The 21,180-nt window shown below is 39.1% G+C and overlaps 1 protein-coding gene across 3 annotated transcripts in view; it reads left to right on the top strand.

Moving 5' to 3' along the window:
- CRYBG3 (crystallin beta-gamma domain containing 3) overlaps positions 1 to 21,180 on the top strand; it is a 113,751-nt gene that overhangs the window by 31,605 nt on the left and 60,966 nt on the right. For all 3 annotated transcript variants that reach the window (XR_009008101.1, XM_057544991.1, XM_057544992.1), the window contains 5 exons: positions 971 to 1,404; positions 6,243 to 12,429; positions 14,273 to 14,317; positions 14,565 to 14,680; positions 16,021 to 16,168. Coding sequence is in view for 2 of the 3 variants with exons in the window: in XM_057544991.1 (XP_057400974.1) it covers positions 971 to 1,404; positions 6,243 to 12,429; positions 14,273 to 14,317; positions 14,565 to 14,680; positions 16,021 to 16,168 (6,930 nt within the window). In the remaining variant the exon portion in view is untranslated. The remainder of the gene's footprint in view (positions 1 to 970; positions 1,405 to 6,242; positions 12,430 to 14,272; positions 14,318 to 14,564; positions 14,681 to 16,020; positions 16,169 to 21,180) is intronic.

Raw genomic sequence — 21,180 nt, 5'->3', positions numbered from 1 at the left:
AGCTAACGAAGCTTTCGGGAGCAGTGTGCCCGGGAATGCCAGCGCGCACTCTGATGGAGCAGCTCGGTCTCCTCACACAGAGTACGCGTGAATGGGAGCTCGCTTCACTAGTAGGTTAATCATGAGCAGGTAGAATGCGCCCCTGAAAGTGTTTAACTAACGTCTGCAGGAATTCCCGGTGCTGCCCACCGTTTGCCTTAATGCACATATCAGGGCTTTGTGTTTTACCTTGAAGAGTTTGTAGCGGGCTTTTCCTCTAAATTGATGCACCATGTTGCTGTCTTTCCTCATCTTCTTGAGGAACAGTTCTCCACCGTGTGGCAGCTTCAGGGGTTAACACAGTACTGAAATGATGCAGTCTATTTAGGTGTTGTCTGAGGTACCGAGTGTGTGAAAATACTGTCCATTAGCTCTGTGATAATAAAGGCTAAATTTAAACACCTCTGAGGTCTGCCATGATCTGTCCTTTTACTTATCTCTCCATACTTACTTTTTGCTCTTCTCATTTTACACTCTTACCTCCAGTCATTTTAAACTCCTTAGAAGGTGACACCTCTCTAAATGCAGAGAGACGGGGAGAAGAAGGCGCAGGGAGCGGAGAACAGAGAGTGAGGGAGATGCACAGACATCACATAGGCACTTTTTAGGTCTCCTTCAGAGGGCACTTCCTTTAGGAAGTACCCCCTGAGTTACCTCCTCTGCTCTCGCCGCAACCGAATCTGGACTAGTTACTCCTGGGTCCCCACGTGGGCTGTACTTCCCCCTTTGTGACATTTACTATATAGCTTTGTTAAAGTTCCGCTGACGGTGCCCTTCAGTAGCTTGTAAACTACTAGGGAACAGAAGCCATCTGTCTTATTCACAGATGTATCCCTGGCGTCTGGCACAGTGTGTCATGTAATAGGTTATCAGTTAGCCTATGTCATTTCTTAAATGATGTTGCTTAATATTCTCTATTTTGTTTTCAAAGATTCCCCAAAGTGAGGACAAAAGGAACCATGCTGAGAAGCTAATCACTCTTCCAACACAGGAAGATTCCAAAAAGCCAAATGACCTTTCCGGTTCCACTTCAGATGCCAAAATGGGAGAAAGCGATAAACAGCCGAAAGAAAGCTTTTTTCAGTTTCTTGGTAACTTATTCAGTATCTCAGGAAAATCATCTCTTGGTGAAGCCAAGCAATCTTCTTTCAAAGATGAACATGACAAAACTGAGAAAGACTTACGAAATCCCAGTGACCATCCTGAGGAAGGGGTCCAAAGGGAGAGGGCTGTTGTCAGTGGCTCCCTGGGAACCCTGGCACTTCCAGCAGAAGCACAAGAGTCCAACTCAGCTGAATTCTCAGATGCCTTTTCTTTGGATACAACACAAGACAGTGAACAGGAAACCAGTGATTTGCTAAGAAAGTAAGTTTAAAATCTACTTATCTAAAAAAACTGAGCTTTTGGACCTAGCTTTTGAGCCTTAGTTCTACTACTGTTCATTAAGGGGATTAGAAAAAGTATTCTGTAATGTCCCTGCTACTAGGTGAAAAATTATATGATTCTGTGTACCATACACATATCTAGGGCCCTTTGAGCTATTTTAGGGGGTGGTACTAATACCTTTTAGGTGCTAACTTTGTCATAGTAAACAATTTATTTCTGATTTAAGACTTCCTTAAATGGGAGTGTTTTCTGTTGTCTGAATTCTTCTGTAGTAGGACAGGCAATGTGTTCAATATCTGCATTTTGGGAACAAAAATAATCCTACGGTTTGTGTTCACATTCCATCAATATCTTTTCTTTGTGGAATCCAATTAAAGGGGTTAAGAAAAGAAATTAAATTGACTTTATTCATGAAATTAGCCTTTTGAACCTTTCCCACAGCTCCAAGAAACAAATTTTGAACAAATTTAAGGAGCATTTCACCACCCTTTTTTTCTTTCTTTGATTTACAAATGAGCACTAACTTGTTTTTCTTTTACTCACATGAGCTAGAAGGAACATTTTCTATCCAGAAAATGTTTATAACAATGTTGAGTCCATTAGACATTTTGTGTAACATAAAAGTATTCATTCGTAACTGATAAGGATCTGTTTTATTTTATTTTTAAAAATTTATTAATTTATTTATTTTTGGCTGCATTGGGTCTTCGTTGCTGTGTGGGCTTTCTCTAGTTGTGGCACTCAGGGGCTACTCTTTGTTGCAGTGCTCAGGCTCTAGGCGTGTGGGCTTCAGTAGTTGTGGCACAAGGGCTCAGTAGTTGTGGCGCAAAGGCTTAGTTTCTCCGCAGCCTGTGGAATCTTCCTGGACCAGGGCTTGAACCTGTGTCCCCTGCACTGGCAGGCGGATTCTTAACCACTGCGCCACCAGGGAAGCCCAAAGATATTCTTAACTATGTAATTTGAAAGGAAATAAATCTTAATGCTAAAAAAGTAGCTTAATCATACTTACTAAAGTGAATTAGATATATTGAATACTTCTGCTCTAACGCTATTATTTTCAGGTTGCCTTTATAGAATTTTCTTTGAAGAATGACACATGTCTTTGGTTGACCTTTGTAGTATCAGATGTATTAAGTTTACAGCCATACGTAGTACTTGGAGGCTTAATAAACGTTCACATGATAGGTAGTTATGTTTGGGCTGAAATGCATAAAAACCTTTCCAGATTTTCAGTATGTATGTCTATTCCCTTAAATATTTGAAATGTCTAGATATTTTACTTTTTTCTTAGTATTGTTTGGATCACATATCTCTAATTATATTGGATAAGCTACAGATCCCATGCACAATTGCATAATACATGAAATGAATATGTTCTTTATTCAGTTTGTGAAAATAAACCTTTTTAATTTTCCATCTTTAGTTTGTAAAGTTATGTATTTTTGACATTTCCATTTTCTTTCTATTTTTTTTTATTAGGGAAAACCTTAATTAAAGGACAGTTTTATGTTCTTAATACTATTCAATTATGAAGACTCAACTACAACCTGTGAAAGAATGTTGTAGAAAACAGACTATCTTGGCATGACTAACCCTTTACAACATGTGAGTGTAGCTCATTAGTACCTGAAAGGACTAATTATAATACATGAAGCTAAGCTTGAAACTTTGATGTTCAGTGCTTTAAACATGATAATATAGTTGTTTAGTATAAAGGGTACATATTTTAGTCACAAGCATATAACATTTCCACCTAAGCTGCTGAGGGAGATTATTTCATTAGAAATTTATACTGGTTCATATAAATCAGTTTCATCATTCTAGTTGACAGTAACCAGAAAGTTCCCAAGACGGGAATGGAAAACAATTATCTGCCCCTCCTCCCCCAAAAAGGACTCCAAAACTACCAAAAGGCATTCTTACAGTGAAATGAAGTTTTTTCTGGAGTGGATTTTTCTCTGTGCTTTATTTTAATAGAAGTTCTTTTAGAGCAAAAGTCGCATTATTGGATTGATGTAGAATAAAACGCCTTGACGTCTCGTTAGGATGGAGTTGGTAGTAAGAGAACCTGAGTTTACCATACTTGAAGAATAAACTTCCAATCCTTATCTCTCGAGTCTTATTTCTTTGGACATCATGTACATTTTGGTGATCTTTTAGGGAAAAAAAATTTGCAGCCTTGAAAGTAGGTTTTAAGTACAAAATTTAAAAGCTTTGAAAGAAAAATCAAACAATAAAACTTCTTGTCATCTGTTCATACTTCTGGATCTTTGTGTATTGTTCTGAAAGGCTCTTGTATTTTCTAAATAATTTATGCATTTTGATATAGGATTTTACCAATAACATTAATTTACCTATATATATATTTTTTTCTTGTATGTTTTCTTAGATAGGTTCCCTTATCCAACTTTTAACTTTGTTTTTAACTGTCTTTGATCTAGCCTGAAATTTGTGTAGCAGCTAAAATCACTTCTCCAAGGCAAAGCTTTTCTCTATACATCTCCTGTAGCTGTTTTAAAATAGACAGTAAAATGAATGTAACTAATACAAATTTTTACAATAGTGGTGTGGTAGGATTTTAGAGGCCAGCAATTATATAGATTGAAATAAATTATTTCAGCTAAAATTCAAGAACTACGTTAAGGGGCACAGTTAATTGAGATTTTACATGTCAGAGGTTTACTTTGTGTTCTATCATGTGGACAAACCTAGCATTCTTCATGGTGTTGCTTTAAAGTTGGGGAGAGGGCTTCCCTGGTGGCGCAGTGGTTAAGAATCCGCCTGCCAATGCAGGGGACACGGGTTCGAGCCCTGGTCCGGGAAGATCCCACATGCTGTGGAGCAACTAAGCCCGAGTGCTACAACTACTGAGCCTGTGCTCTTGAGCCCGCAAGCCACAACTACTGAAGCCCACGTGCCTAGAGCCCATGCTCCACAACAAGAGAAGCCACCGCAATGAGAAGCCCACACACCACAATGAAGAGTAGCCCCTGCTCTCCGCAACTAGAGAAAGCCTGTGCGCAGCAATGAAGACCCAACGCAGCCAAAAATAAAAAATAAATAAATAAATTTATTAAAAAATTAAAAAAATAAAGGGGAGAAAATATGTCATTTTTATATACTGGAATACTGATAACTGGATTTCTTAGTTATTCATATGGGTTCTATAATGTTTTTTTAAAAAAATTTTTATGTATGTATGTATTTATTTATTTATTTATTTATTTATTTATGGCTGTGTTGGGTCTTCGTTTCTGTGCGAGGGCCTTCTCTAGTTGCGGCAAGTGGGGGCCACTCTTCATCGTGGTGCGTGGGCCTCTCACTATCGCGGCCTCTCTTGTTGTGGAGCACAGGCTCCAGACGCGCAGGCTCAGTAGTCGTGGCTCATGGGCCCAGTTGCTCTGCAGCATGTGGAATCTTCCCAGACCAGGGCTCAAACCTGTGTCCCCTGCGTTGGCAGGCAGATTCTCAACCACTGTGCCACCAGGGAAGCCCCCTCTATAATGTTTTGTTAATTATATGTTTAACCTGAAAAAATTAGAGCATACATCAAGTTTTTCTACCATACATTTTTGTAGCTGGGACCCTAAAATGTAACTGGAGAGCAGAATTGAAAACACTTTTGTATCATCTATAAGGATTAAGACAGTCAGAAACAAATTACTTAGCATTTAGTATCATTGCTTTACTTAGCCATTCATTAATTCACAGAAAGTTATTAAACATACATCATTTGCCAAATCTTATGTAGGGCACTTAAAAATATGAAAATGAGGAAGATGTAGTGCCTGCCTTCAAATAGGCACTAGGTTAGTGGGGAAATAAATCAGTGCATAGATCTTTATGATCTGATATGGCAAGTGATGTGCTCAGGGCCCTTTGTCCCCACAGATCAGAGGCTAACTGCCTGTTCTAGCAGTAACGGGGTCCTGGGGTAGGTTTGCATTGGGGATAACTTGGGAACTGAGTCTTAGAGGACAGAAGTTTCTGTCTGGGGCTGGAATTGAAGGGGAGAGAAAGGTGTGTGTTAAGGGCTGTAAGGCAGCATAGTATAGCATCAGAGCTCCCAGGGGTAGATTCTCCAAAAGAAGTTAGATGCTGAGGACATCAGGAACTTTATGCTAGGGTTGAGAAAAAGTAGGGAACTTGTGCTAGAAATCTTTTTTGATTTCTGCATTCACCCAGCCAGTTTAATACTTACTCCGCTAATTGAAGAACTTAACAGGAGAAAGGATTTTTTAGGCAATTCTGTCATTTATTGACTTAAATATATATTGAGTGCTTACTGCAGGCTAGACATCTTGCCAGGTGTTTTCTTTACAACTTCTCTAACTCTGTGCTAAAAGTTGCTGTTCCAAATTCACATCTAAATAAAGGAAGAGAAACTCGCTATGATGCTCTGATATGGTGGAGAAACCAGTGATTAGCCATGAGGTACCAGTATGAGGCACAAAGGCAATGTGGTTCCTTCTAGTCAAAAACTCCTTGGAGATCAGAGCTAGAACTCAAGCCTCAGGCTTGTCAGCCCACGTTCTCTCCATTAACCACCGTGAGAGAGACAGATGTAATCAGGTGAGAGGGACAGTTCTGAGGAGCTCAGACATTCATGCTGGCTTAACATTCATGTGCTGCTGGTCACGTCTGTATTATGCTTAATAAAGATAGGTTGAACTAAAATATTCTAGGATTTCCTTCCCAAGTTTGGACATATGAAGAATAGGAGTGTTTGAAAGATATACTTCACCATGATTTCTGGAATTACTGTTAAGTGTTACTAATTATATTTCCTGATACTCTCATGCTATTTCTTCTTGCAGACAAATGGATGGTAAACCAGAGAGGCCTTTAGTAACATATGCGACGTACCGAGGCCCCAGACAAATTAGGAAGTATTTGAAGCAGCAGACGGCGCTGGAAACCTTGAATCCCTTAGACAGAGAAAATGAAAGTTCCGACTCTAGTACGAGCACACATATTGGCGGTGGAAGTGAGATAGAGGCCGGGATGGTGTCATTGTCATCAGCTAGCACAGACGTTTCTGTGAAAGGACAAGTGCTTAAAGGCCTGATAGAAGACTCTGATTATAATAAAACAAATATCAACCCAGAAAGCCATTCAACAAACAACCGAGAACTGTCTAACACTGCTTCTTCTAGGGATGTTTTAAATAAAAACGATCCTGGGGGACCTGAGAGAAGTCGGTCATCCCGTTCTGAGACTAACTCTAGCTCCACTGATGGAGAATTTGACTCACAGCACCATTTAAGTTGTATACCAGTTTCTCAGACTGACAGAAATTTGGTATGTTCAGCATTGTTTACAGAAAGTAACAGTAGCAAAATTCCTTGCAGTCCAGACTTGCAGAGGACAGCGACACCAGAAACTACGGTGATAGAAAACAGCTCGATGATGAGTGATGGGACAGTGGTGCAAAGAAAGGAGTGTGCTGAGCCTGAGAACCCTGCTATTCCCGACCTCTCCGGTAGTAAATCTGATGGGAGTGACGCTACCAAACGTGGAAATACAGATTTGCCAAGTCCAAATAAATCAATTCAGCGTGAAGCTCTGCAGTGGCCAGAGAGGAAGTGTTCTGACAAGCACACCGAAGGTAACTCGTCAAAGCACGCTGCCAATCACACCGGCAACATTGCTCTCCAGAGACATGCTGTAACAGACGCAGAACTTGTAAGTGAAGAAAACAGATTGTCTGCCCTGGACACACAGGAAAATTTGGCTCCTACAGAAATCAAGCAAGAAACAGAAAGCACCTCAGTCGGTGCACCCATAACTTCAAGTCATGTAAAAGCTCCAGAAGATAGAATCGAGTCATTACCCAAAGGTACTGACAAGTTGTTGGTAACAGAAGCCAAAAAGCTTGTTAGGCCAAATAGCAAAACGCCTCCCATTATTAGAATGAATCAAAAGGATGCTGCCTCTGTAAAACACACCAGTGAATTAGCAGTTGTAGCATGCTTAGAAAATAAAATATCACCTGAACTGGATAGAAATCACATTTCAAAATCTATTCTTGACTCTGAGAGTCCTCAGCAAGCCAGAGCATCACCTGATGCCAGGACATCTCTTAACCTTGACCATAAAAAATCAGATTTCAATACTTCATCTCCTACCTTTGTTTCCCGAGTTGGCATGCTGAGCAGGTTGGATATTCCTATTTTAAAGAATGAAGGTCCTTCTGTGCTCATTGAAACTGGGGATGTCAACATCATTGGTATTTCCCATCAGCCTAGTAAGTGTCAAGAAGAAAATGTGGCAAATCATGCTGAGGCCACAGACAGGAAGAGTCTTCCTGCTTGCCTTCATCCTGAGCATGCATCTGCAATTCTTGAGTCCAAGGAAGTTCTTCCTGATAGTGAAAAATGCCAGTTTCCACTAGGTCTTGAAGCCAGTGACACCCACTTAACTGCAGTGGACTTGAGCTTTGAGTCCGAAAGCCTCTCTAAGGACCACAGTTCCACTTCATCTCAAGACCGTGATAAAGCAGAGTTAATGCTGTCAAACACCAAAACAAGTAAGGGCACTATAGGCAAGTCTGATTCTTTTTTCTCCTTGGAAACCAAAACTGATAACCTTGCAGAAATGTTATCAACATCTGAAGTTGATGGTCAGAACAGTGTTCCTGTTGGGTCACCTTCTGGAAGAGGAAAAACTCTAGGTCTCTCCAAGATACCTGTTCCCCAAACAGAGGCCAGAGACACGTCTCAGGGTAAAATCTCTTCTCCACTTGAAATTACAGATGTACCAGCGAGTCCTATTGTATCAGAATTGACTTCCCTAGAAGTGGAACAGGACAGAAGTTTTCAGTCAGTGGGTCATAAAGAGATTAAATATTCAGATGCCAGCCTTAAAGAGAATTGCCAAACTGAGGTTTCTCCTTCTGCCTCCAAATATCAAGGTACACAGGAAACAGAGGTGGAAGCCTCAGGTGATCCCCCTGCTCGTCTCCAAAGTCATATACTTGGGACGTTACCTCCTGTTCGTGATGGAAAAGTCACTAGGCAAATGGCACAGAACTGCGAAGCCAGCCCTTCTGTGATTCATCAACCTTCAGTTATTTGTGGGACCGAAAAGATTTCTGGTTTTTCACAAATGGCAGAACTCAGTTTAACTAATACTTCCCCCAAATTCCAAGAAACTGACAGCCCAAAAGTAAATGCACCTTTTCTGGGTTCTGGTATGAGTTTGGAAAAAAATGCGTTTGCATCTGAGGATTCAAATTTTCGTACTAATCCTTCTGTGCTGAGATCAGAAAAGAGAGCCTCATCTCACAGAAAGAAAGAGCGTGCTCATTTCCTAAGTGGTGGTATTGATGGCATGCCTTCTTCCTCCAGTAACTCTGAAGAAGTTAGCACGGTTACAAGTTCACAGAATCCCCCAAATAATTTTAGTTCTGTAAAAGTTACCATAGATGTCCCACAGGAAGGTACCTCCTTAACTAACCTGCTGTACCCTAATAGCTCTTATTTGGAATTTGAAACATCTATCCCAACAGGGGCAGAAGTCACCCCACTTCAGGACCATTTTGGGGATCATACTGGGATGGTATCACTTGATTTCCCAACTGCTGCCCAATTTGAGAATCCTATGGAAGCAGAGACTGGAGCAGTTGCTGGGGCCCCAGCGTCAGTTAACAGCTCAAGCCAGCAGTGTTCTGAAGCATCTGCCGAGCACATAGAAGCAAGGAGGAGAGCACATGAGCAACTTTTGGACCTCAAAAGTGGTTTATGTAAAAAGGCTGATACATTGATTGGCTTTAATTCTGTCAGGGAAGAGCTAAAATCCAGACACACAGTTGGTACCTGCCAGGAGTATATAGCCGTAGACAGCATAATGAATCCAAGTACCCTAAGAGAAGACATCCCTGAGAAAAACCCATCAGAAGTGACACGGACAGGGATCCAGCTGACGGAGCATTTGGAAGAGCAGGCCATGGAAAATATGTCTGAAGTCCAAGGGGAAGAAAAAGCTTGTGCTTCACCTATGGTTGGTGAGAAGAGTCTCCTTTTTGATTCTGATAGAATGAATGTATCTTGGTTGTTAGAAGATCAAGCTAGGGGATTAGTCAATGAGATTATTTATTCAGCCCAAGAAACCTTAGCTAATGATGCTCAGGGTACCCGGGATTCTGAACTTCAGGCTAATACTTCAAAAATTCTGAAGAGTGATAGTGTTAAGCCGCTTGATATGGTAAGGGAGTTCTTGGTGTCAGAACAGGCAGTAAATCAAAGCACATGTGAAATTAGTGAAAAAGTATTAGGTAGATTCTTTGCTGTAAGTAACTTAGTTAGTGACACAGAGTCAATTAAAGGAAGAGAAATTGCTCTCTACCAAAAATCCCCTTTTTTAGGAAATAGAGGTGGACAGTCTGATAGTATAAATTTGCAGGAGTCAGATACTGTTTTACTAGCTGAAGACATGCCGCATACAGGGTTAGATGATAAGGCAAAAACACATTCGTTTCTCAACGAGGACTGTAAAGAAAAAATAGAAATAAAGTGTGTTGATAATCACAAAACTGAGACAGAGGAAAGAAGAACTCTTGTATTAAATTTCACATGGCCTCCATTTGTGAATGATGGCATCCATGTACCTGAGACATCTACAAGCAGTTTGTCTGATACTCTTTTATGTATATCTGAAAAAAGCTTGCCAGGACACGGTAATAAAAGCGCACCCCTTGCAGTGTCAGAAGTAGGGAAAGTACACAAGAAGGATACTGAAGTAAATATAGGAAGAATTGAGCTTATACCTTCCATGGTAGAAATGGGAAAACCAAATAAGAAGGATGCTGAATTGAATATTATGAAATATGAGGCAGTCCCCCCTATGTCAGAAGTGGGAAGAGCACATAAGGAGGATGCTGAATTGCGTACCTCAAAAACTGAGCCAGCAACTGAAATTCTTAAAATGAGAGAAGCGTACCAAATGGATGCTGAGAGGTATATTGAAAAAACTGAGGGACTACCTGCCATTTTAGGAATGGGAAAAGCTTATGAAATGAGGGATACTGAAGGGGATATTGGCAAAACTGACATGACACCTGATATGTCAGAACTGAAAAATGTCTACCAAAAAGATGCAGAGGGAATCACTGGAAAGACAGAAGTGATACCTGCTACGTTAGAAATGGAAAATGTTTACCAAAAGGATGCTGAAGGGGATATTGCAAAGGCTGAGGTGACACCTGTTACATTAGAAATGGAAAATATTTACCAAAAGCACGCTGAAGGGGATGTTGGTAAGACCGGGGTGACTTTGGTTATGTCAGAAATGGACAATTTCTACCACAAAGCTGTTGAGGGGACTGCTGAAAAGGTTGAAATGATACCTGCTACACTAGAAATGGAAGATATTTACCAAAAAGATGCTGGAGGAAAGATGGACAAAACTGAGGTGATGCCCATTACATTAGCAGTGGTAAATATCTACCAAAAAGATGGTGAGGGGATCACTGGAAGGACTGAAAGACCTATGATGGACATGGAAAACACTTACCAAAAGGATGCCAAAGGGGCTATTAGGAAAACTGAAATGGTACCTCTTGTGTTAGAAGTGAAAGAAGCACACAAGAAGGCAGTACCTGCTTCCTTAGAAATGGAAAAAGCATGTAAGAGAGATGCAAAAGAGACAGTTGGGACGACTGTGTCCATGCCCTCTAAGATAGAAATGGAAAGAACATCCCCAGAAAATTCTGATGGGACTATCAGGAAGCATAAAGTGTTGTCCACAGTGGTAAACATTGAGAAAATATATGGAACAGATCTAGAATTGCCCGTTACACAAGGAGAGGCCACGCCTCCCATATTTGAAGCTGAAAAAGCAGCCCAAGAGGTTGCTGAAGGGCGTGGTGGAGAAATGGAGAAGGAGCCTCCTGAAATGAAGGCATGCTTGATAGCATTTGACACTAGACTCGCCTCTTTCAGGGGTTATGAATCACCTACGCTAAGTAAGGATTATGAAAGCTACCCGGCCTTAGCAATGCCAGATTTTCAACCTGAGGCTACCATAGGAAAGCTAGACAGAGGAACCTCTGTTACTGCAGTACATAAGAAAATAAAAGATCTAGATTATGGAGCTAAAAAGGAAGAGCCTAACTTAGTCTTCATTTCTCAGGATGAACAAGAAAATTCTTCCTTTACTATATTATATGAAGAGCCTCTTCAAGATGAGGACAAGTACGCTACTGCAGAAGTAAGAACACATTCCCTCCTGATTGCTGACACATCTACCAACAGCATGCCTGTTTTCGCGTGTGAAAGGTCTGAGAGTAGAACTGACCTCGTCCATCATTTTGAAAAGGAAACTAAATTAGGTGAGACATTCGATGATGATAGTTCAGAAATGTTCTTATCAGTAGAGGCCAAAAGGTACAAGATTTATCCCTTAGCTTTGTCTCCCATTTATGAGGATGACAGCTCTCAGGAGGACATTCTATCCAGCGAAATCTCACCTGGTCATCATGGCTCCACGAAATCAAGAGAGAGTGCAAACCAGCCCTCTTCTGTTTTATCGCTTCTCCAGTCAGTATCGGAGCGTTTAAAGATGAATTTTGATGAAGATGACAGACAGAGAGGAGGGGAAGAGGAGGAGGAGGAAGAGGAGGAAGAGCCATTGCATAAAGGAAGTCTGAGAGCTAGAAGGCGGGAAACTGTTATCTTCAAGCTGCCAGATTCTTCTATCGCATTTTGCCCTGATGATGACCAGGAAAGTACTGGCGTTTCTAAGAGTCCTTATGTGATGTCAGATGAGCCTGCTACCTCTAATCTGCAGATTGGTCTGTGGCCAGAAAAGGCCTCATTTCTACAAAAATCTGACCTTACTTCCAAACTACATTCTTCTTTAAAGAGTGCTTATCATCAGTATTTGCAGACTTCCAAAATCCATTCCTCAGAAAAAGGAGCCAGATTTGGTGGAATTTTTCAGGAGCCAGTGTCAAAATATTTCCGTGCTCAAGACACCTCAGGCCGATTAAGCTCATTCACAGAGGTAAGTTATTTCGATGATTAACTAGTGAAGTAGTAGTGCTTTGGGTCATGAAATGATCTAAAAGTTTATTAAGAAAATCAGTGTTTTGAGGTTGTGAAAGATTGTTTTAAAAAATACCAGAGGTTACTTTGTTCTTTGAAGTGTATCATAACTCATGTATTTTAGCTGGACTGTTATATTTGAGAAAACAAAATTGCTTCATCAGAATTTAAAAGGCATAAGAGAGAATACCAGAGGTTACTTTGTTCTTTGAAGTGTATCATAACTCATGTATTTTAGCTGGACTGTTATATTTGAGAAAACAAAATTGCTTCATCAGAATTTAAAAGGCATAAGAGAGAAGCAAGTTTTATCCCAGTTCTTTGCTAATTTTTAGTTTTCAAACTAAATTAAGTGACAGCATTCTGAGTTTTTCAAGGTACTGTATGTAGAAAAATTGTCACTTGCTGTTGAGCTCATGTGTCTCATGAAAATATTTCACAATACTTAAAAATATTTTAACTACTTAAAATATTTTAAGTCTTTGCTTGACAACAGTCTCTCACTGTAGTTGGTCTTGTTCTTGTTCATACATAGCAGGGCAATGAACAGACTAATTCAGAGAGAAGGAGATGAAAACATTATAGCTGGAAAATGTCTTGAAATTCAATTACACTTTTCTTCAACTTAGAAATATTTAAATGTTTACTATAGACTATTCATCGAATATGGGACATTCCTTTTATTTTTTTAATATATTTATTTATTTATTTTTGGCTGTGTTGGGTCTTCATTGCTGCGTGCAGGCTTTCTCTAGTTGTAGCGAGCCGGGGCTACTCTTCATTTCGGTGCACGGACTTCTCATCACGGCAGCTTCTCTTGTTGCAGAGCACAGGCTCTAGGCATGTGGGCTTCAGTAGTTGTGGCTCGTGGACCCTAGAGCGCAGGCTCAGTAGTTGTGGCTCATGGGCTTAGTTGCTCTGCGGCATGTGGGATCTTCCCAGACCAGGGATCGAACCCATGTCCCCTGCATTGGCAGGCGGATTCTTAACCACTGCGCCACCAGGGAAGTCTCAGGACAGTCCTTTCTGACATTCCAAGATCATGGAACTTTCTCTAGGATTCCCAAGGACTGTATCTGTACTTTGAATACCCTTAGTAGCAAGTACTAATACTTGAATACCAACCAATAGCTTGCAAGGCAAGGTCCTTTTAAAAGAAAGCTTGGTATTTGAAGAAATGTTTCTTTAACGGTTGCCGATTTCCTTCTAAGTCAAGTGCAACCTCTTCACTCTGTGACGAGGTCCCCAAGTCTTGTTTGCTCAGCGTTGTCTCTTTGTGCGCTGGTTCCACGCCCTGTAAGATGTCTGCACTTTTTCTCAAGATGGTCTCTTCCTGGAATTTTTTTCTTTACTACCTCCACACCAACCCGCCACATTTTTTCACTTACTGAAGTCCTGTTTTTCGAGGTCTGCCCCACACCACTTCCTCACACCAGCCTCTTGGGAACCTCTTCTGCCATCACCTCACCTCCGTGCTGGTGCCATTTCTCTTGGCTTCCATAACTTGGCGTTTTGACTGTATTTTACCTGAGGTTTAACTTAATCCCCCACCCAGAAGAGACATGGGAATGTGATCCTCTGTTTCCCCTTTCTAAGCTATAAGCTTCTTGAGGGCAGAGACAAAGCTTTATTTTCCTTTGTGTTTACCTTTATATCCCTTATGGTACCTAGAGGTGCACCTTGTAATGGTGCTCACTAAATAAATATGCGATAAATTGGATCTGTGACCGCTAAGAAAGTGAACTGTATATCTTTCTGTTTATGTTTCTTACGGCTTACTTCTTCCACTTTTATTATTTCAGAATGTTGACAAACAAACTCTGAAGTGTAACCCAAGACCTGGGAAGGTAAGCATAAGTTTCTTAGGTAGACTAAAATAAAATATAAGAAGTAAGGTTACTTTTACGTTTGGGAGTTTAAAGTAGGTACTTTTAACTGACTTAGAACATGATTGTTTTACTCCAGGATTTAGCATCTAAAGTGATGTTTACTTTTATATATTTAGGATGTTTTATTTTCTACATTCTAGGACATTTTGGAATTTTAAATGCATTCTTAAAATTAGTTATTGTGCCTACTTACTGTGTGTTGCAGATGGTTATCTATGATCTCCATGGAAGTAAATATAAACAAGAGATCTACTGTAATATTCCCGATGCTACATCTTGGTCCTTTCCGAATGGGGTACTGATAAAAGTTGTAAGGGGCTGGTAAGAGATCTCTTAAAATTTATAGCATTTTCCCCCTAAATTAAGTGTTTTCTTGCTGTTTATGCTTTATGTTTTTTGTATTGAGGTCACATTCCTTTTCCTCTAGAATAACTGTTTGAAACGTTATTTGTATTTTATAACTTAATTGTTCTCTTTATTTACTGTGACAGAAAATATAGGTTGTTTTTAGTACTTACAGCCTGCAGTAAGTAGTAAGTCCTAATATATACAGTATATATAATCATGATGTACCATTTTGTAACTGCATTATTAGCAGGATAGATTTGGCAAGTTTAGTTGAAGGCTTCAATTGAATGAAGCATAGCTTTGAAAATGAGTTCAAAATTTGTGGGATACTAAGGAATGTGAAGGCCACATGCTTAAAGTCATTTGTATCAGGCTTCCATGGTGGCACAGTGGTTAAGAATCCGCCTGCCAGTTCAGGGGACACGGGTTCGAGCCCTGGTCTGGGAAGATCCCACATGCAGTGGAGCAACTAAGCCCGTGCACCACAACTACTGAGCCTGCACTCCAGAGCCTACAAGCCATAACTGCTGAGCATGCATACCACAACAACTGAAACCCGTGCACTTAGAGCCCGTGCTCCACAACAAGAGAAGCCACCGCAATGAGAAGCCCGCGCATCGCAATGAAGAGTAGCCCTCACTCTCCGCAGTTAGAGAAAGCCCACGCACAGCAGCAAAGACCCAACGCAGCCAAAAATAAATAAATAAAATAAATTTTTAAAAAGTCATTTGTATCACTGATATGCTCAAGAAGTGAAAGATTCTTTGTATGGTGTAAAAATGATGGAAAACCTCATTTGTTATTATGGACCATGTCCCCTGGACATGTAGGGGCCAGAGTTTCTTTGTCCAGTGTTTGCATTACCCACTGGTCAGTAGTCACGTTAAAGCAGTGTGGTGTAGTGTATCTTCATGTTATAAAATGAGACACATGTGCTCTATTGTCCAGTGACAGGAAAATTAGGGTAGAAGTGGAATTTGGAATTGTTAAGCTATTGTTTTTAATGTAAATGTGTATACAGCATCTGTAAAGTGTATGTATACATAAATATAGGCACAGGCATAGACTGTGGTGCTGTGTTCAGGAAGTATTACTTCCAAGTTCTGTGCACTTTTATTCTTCACTCTTTGCCTATCCTTACATTAGCGTATTTATCATTGTTTCAAAATAGGATTATATGCTAGTAGTGGAAAATAGCCCAGATATTAAAATTTAAGTAGAGAAGATGGTCTGTGAATTATAAGTATCATTTGTTTTATGCCTCATTTCTTAGAAAATTAATTATAACTGATCATGCTTTCATATTTGTTCAGCTGGATTTTATATGAGAAACCACATTTCCAAGGTCAGAAATGTGTACTAGAAGAAGGGGAAAAGGTGTTAAATCGTGACTGGATCCTTCAGAACAGAAAGCATCCACAAAGAAACTTTGTATTGGGGTCTATCAAACGTGTCTTAAAGGTAATGGAACAGTTGATTTTATCCCTATTTTTTATTTTGTTTTGTTTGTCATGTAGTAAAGCTGTACTTTGGTCCAGCAATGCTTATAAATGGTTGCTAATATTTGTGCTAATTTTATTAATCTTCATTATCATATTGATAATTTTTTGACCAGATATGTATAAAGTGTTAAGTGAATGAAAATTTAAAATATTACATGTAATCTGGCACATAACATGTTACATGTCGTAATATATATATGTATTTTTAATAGTAGTAGGAGTATACCATCTAGACATCTTTAGGATAAGATATGTCCAAATATATCTTTTTCTAGTGGTAGATTTCTACTCATTGTAGCTGTGTGTGTGTGTGTGTGTGTGTGTGTGTGTGTGTGTGTGAGTGTGTGGTGTTTATGAGAAAGGGGGAGAAAGACAAGTGTTAGAAGAAATTAGAGAAGGAAGGACGGGGAGAGGAAGCGAAAAAGTGTTGCTTTTTTATTTTCTGTTTAGAAAATATTATTTAATACTAAGATGAGGAAGGTCTTGCCATATAATGAAACATTTTGTGGGAAGTGCCTTGGTGGTTTAAAGGAGGGGTGAGTTAGTGATAATGACAGAATTCTCCCATGTGTTCTTAAGAGTTCCTTCAGCAGTAATGTAGTACGTGATTTAGCGCAGTTACTCCTGTGACAGTCGTGGACATATATATTTTTCAAATTATGGAGATTCCATTTATATGCTAAAAATGTCTAAATTGGAGTGGACCCTATCATGATGACTTGAATCAACATTATTTAACCCTTGATAGTTGCAGATAGCATACAGAAAAATAAGAGAGCATACAGGAAAACTCATATTATCATAAAGGGGTGTCTGCATGAATTAATACCTTCTGCAAAACTGTTAAACAAACCTGTGCCTAACAAATGTTTGCGTCTTCTTTTGGACCCAATACTGTGATAGGCACTGGGAATAGAAATACAAGTGATGTACGGTCTTTTACTTCAGATTGCTCAGAGTCTAGGTCAGAGACAGCTGAATCACATGACCATATGATGTGAGAAGTACTATGTAGGGCCCTACAGGTGCTCGAAGAAGAGGTACCTCACCCGGAGGAGGTGGTACCTGATTGGCATCTTGACAGAGTGAACAGGAGTTAGGCAGCACGGGGGATGTGAGGGAGTCCCTAGCAGAGCCACATGTGTCAGATACTGAGGTGAATGTTGGTGGCTTGCTGGTACTTCAGGGAGATTGATGGCTACAACATAGAGGGCAGTGTTCGTTTTCATTGAAAAATCTAATCGCAAGCAGTTCAGCTCAGCAAGCAGCATTTGAGTGCTCACATAATTAGCTAACTCACTAGAAATTCCTTGAAACAGATAATTAGTTTGTAGGTGGAATCTTCTAAGGTTTAAATAATGTGTGGTTTTGTGCCTGCCTTGTGAATGTCAGGCACTGTGCCAGGCCTAGTGGGGGAAAAAAAAAAAGAAAGATGAATAAAGTATTGTAAGCAGCAACCTCCACCCAGAATCAAACAACAATAAAATCAAACAAAAATTCAATCTGTTGAGCCTGGGTATATAAATGGGTATTTGCACTTCCTCCATTTGCTTCGATATATTATAAGAAAGAATAAGTCATACTTGCATTTTTTTCTTCTTCCACTGTTTGTTTGTGGAGTCATTTTTTAAATTGCAGTGTTAGTGCCCACTTGTCTTGGACATGCTAGCAACTTTTAGTGAGGAAGGAAAATAAAACTATTGAGCATTGAATGGAAAAAGCATTAGCATTGTTCTAAATATTTTACAAAGCAAGAGTCAGGCATCAAACTGCTTCCTTTCTCCCACCTTGTCAAAATTCTGCCTATCGAAAGCTTCATTTTCATGGCAGCCATTCCAAATTCACCTAGGCCTATGCCAGCTTTATCTTGTTTCATCATCTTCTAGTGGCTCTAATCTGAGTAGTCAAACTTCTAATGTTCTTTAAAGAAAATACTTTCATGATGTCTTTGTTTTGCCATGAATAGATAGAGCAAGTAACAGAAGATACCATCAGTCATCAGCAGTTGTAGATTCTGCTCAAGGGTCATCTTTGCCCCCAGTGGAAATAATTGGAGGTGGGGTAGCAGTGCAGTGAGTCTTGAGTCAAGTGCTTTCTTTTCTCAAATAGAAAAAAGGAATATTGCGCATTACTCTGTTTATTATGCATTTAATATTTATTTTCAAAGAGTGACGTTTCCTTCTTTCAGAAGTTACTTAGGTTGTGCCCTCATTAATGAGCTGAGAAGAGAGAGATCTGTTGTTAGATCAGGGACTGAAGGTATTTCATGTAAGGTGGAGGCAAGTTTTTCTTACTGTTTCTGTAATTCATTCCCACCCTGTTTCTCTCCTATAGCTTTGTCTTCATTCCTACTAGTTGCTTTAATAGTCTAAGCTTGTAGATTTCACCAAGATATTATAAAGTATATCATGACTAGAAAAGTCTGGGAGGAAGCCATATAAATTCTACTAAGAGTAAACTGCTTATTGTTGCTAGGTTACTATAAGGCGCCCTTCAGTTGCTAGTGTTTACTGCCTTGGTCTGTCAAGAATTATACAAATCTTGCAAAAGACATTACTTCTGTGAGTAGCCACCATGGAGAAAATAGAACTTATCAGTGAAATCTTTTTCAGTCAACTAGAGAAAAAAATTTGTCCTCTAGTAAAGATAGTTGAGAACATAAGCATTCTTATTTTTATTTTCAATTTTTTAGCCATCATTATGCTTTTTCCATTATCTGTTTCCTTCTGTGTTGTGGTAGACTTATGCCTCTTAGCTTTTTCCCTTTTAAAATACACCACCCAAACATTGTTTGTATAACACAATGCAGAGGAAACTTATTTGTGTGAGACACTTAGTTATGTATTCTGTTACTGTACCTCAGATCCCTGGGGGAACATTAGTATGGCAGCATTTTAAATAATGTTACTAGAGCTCTATTTTTAATAGCAAACAAGAGTCTTGAAGATTGGCAGGTGACTTCTGGAGATTTCTGGCTATTTTTTAAATGAAACTTTAGAAGGAAATATACCTTTTATACTTTAAAGGATATTTTAGGTTATACCTTTTTACCATATTGCATTTTAGAACTAACTTTCTGAAAACAAGATGTATCAATTTGCTTGCTTTTACATATTAATAAGAATGATTAATAAGAGAACTCAGGTTGAAGAAAGATTAAAAAATCAGAAAATTGCAGTTTTAAAATTGCAAAGCAGATTATAATAAAAATATAATTGTTTAGTCTAATAAATGTCACCTCTAATTGTTATTGCATTTACCTATTTCATTAAAGCACAATCATTTGAATTTCACGATGTCTGGGATAAGAATTAACGCTACTGAAACTTGAGTTTTGTAATTAAACACTCATGATTACTGAGATAGATTGTGTGTTCAGACAGAAGCACATCTGTAGTTTTAGAGAAGAGAAAAATAATTGTGGTTTTGATTCTTTAAGAAATGATAAGGTATTTTTTTAAATTAATTTATTTTTGGGGGGGGTCTCTCCCATTATTCTTTTTTTAAATTTTTTTAATTATTTTTTTTAACATCTTTATTGGAATATAATTGCTTTCCAATGGTGTGTTAGTTTCTGCTGTATAGCGAAGTGAATCAGCTATACATATACATATATCCCCATATCTCCTCCCTCTTTCGTCTCCCTCCCATCCTCCCTATCCCACCCCTCTAGGTGGTCACAAAACACCGAGCTGATCTCCCTGTGCTATGCGGCTGCTTCCCACTAGCTATCTATTTCACATTTGGTAGTATATATAAGTCCATGCCACTCTCTCACTTCGTCCCAGCTCTTTTTAAAGTTAGGACTTGACTACCGAAAACAAACTTATGGTTTGCAAAGGGGAAACGTGGCTGGGAGGGATAAATTAGGAGCTTGGGATTATCATACATACTACTGTATATAAAATAGGTAACCAACAGGGACCTACTGTGTAGCACAAGGAACTCCACTCAGTATTCTGTAATAACCTATGTGGGAAAAGAATCTGAAAAAGAATGAATGAATATATATATATATATATATATATATATATATATAACAATCACTATGCTATACACCTTGAACTAACACAAGATTGTAAATCAACTATATTCCGATAAAATTTAAGAAAAGATTTTTGTAAGTAGTAATACAGAAAATTTTGTCTTTAGTTACAATAAGGGAAACATTTACAAAGCTTAGAGAGGCCAGAAGCAGAGGTAGTATGGATACCAGTATGACTGAAGAGTTGTGGGGAGTTAGTATAGCTCACTGGGTTGTTGCCATATTATAGAAAGGAAAACAGAAATATAAATTTGAAATGCTTGGGTCTTGAGCCAAGGAGTATGATGAGGGAAGTGGTGTTCTCACAAGCCCAGCTGTATAAAGAGTAAGCTTAGTCGACTGGTGGTCTAGGCCCATAATCAAAGTCTTGGCCTTGATGAAGAACCTTGACAGTAGAAATTTTAAAGGAAAGTTTGACAGGACATGGTGACAGTGGATGTGTGACAGAGTATAGGCTCAAATTTCATAATGCCTTTCTTCTTCAAACCAACTTGTACTAAAGAAAATAAATACCACAAGTAGGAAAACATTTCCTTTACCCTCACCTCTAATTCCTATTTCTTTTGTCAATGTAAATTGGATAACATGCTGAGGGAGCAGTGCCTCTCTGTTATTTATTTTTTATGTTCCCCATGAGATCAGCTTTTATTTAACTCCCTTCCTCCCTATGGCTTTGTTAGGCTTCTAAGAAGGAAGGCTTACAGACTCTTGGCACTCAGATAGTTTGGTAAATCGGAACCTTGGTTAATGGAGCAAGACGTTTAAAAACAAAGTAGAGAGACTTGGAGTAATACTTTTTCAATCAATAATATTTATAATTTTCATGTTATCAACGTAACTCCTTAGAAAAATTTATTTTAACAGACTGGTAAGGAGAAACAGTACTTCCTTTAGGCTGTTTTTGGATAGAAATTCAACTGAACAAT

The sequence above is a fragment of the Balaenoptera acutorostrata genome, chromosome 4 (assembly GCF_949987535.1).
Source record: "Balaenoptera acutorostrata chromosome 4, mBalAcu1.1, whole genome shotgun sequence".
NCBI lineage: Eukaryota > Metazoa > Chordata > Mammalia > Artiodactyla > Balaenopteridae > Balaenoptera > Balaenoptera acutorostrata.
Note: the sequence above shows the minus strand (reverse complement) of the source record. Positions and strands in the feature narration are given on the sequence as shown.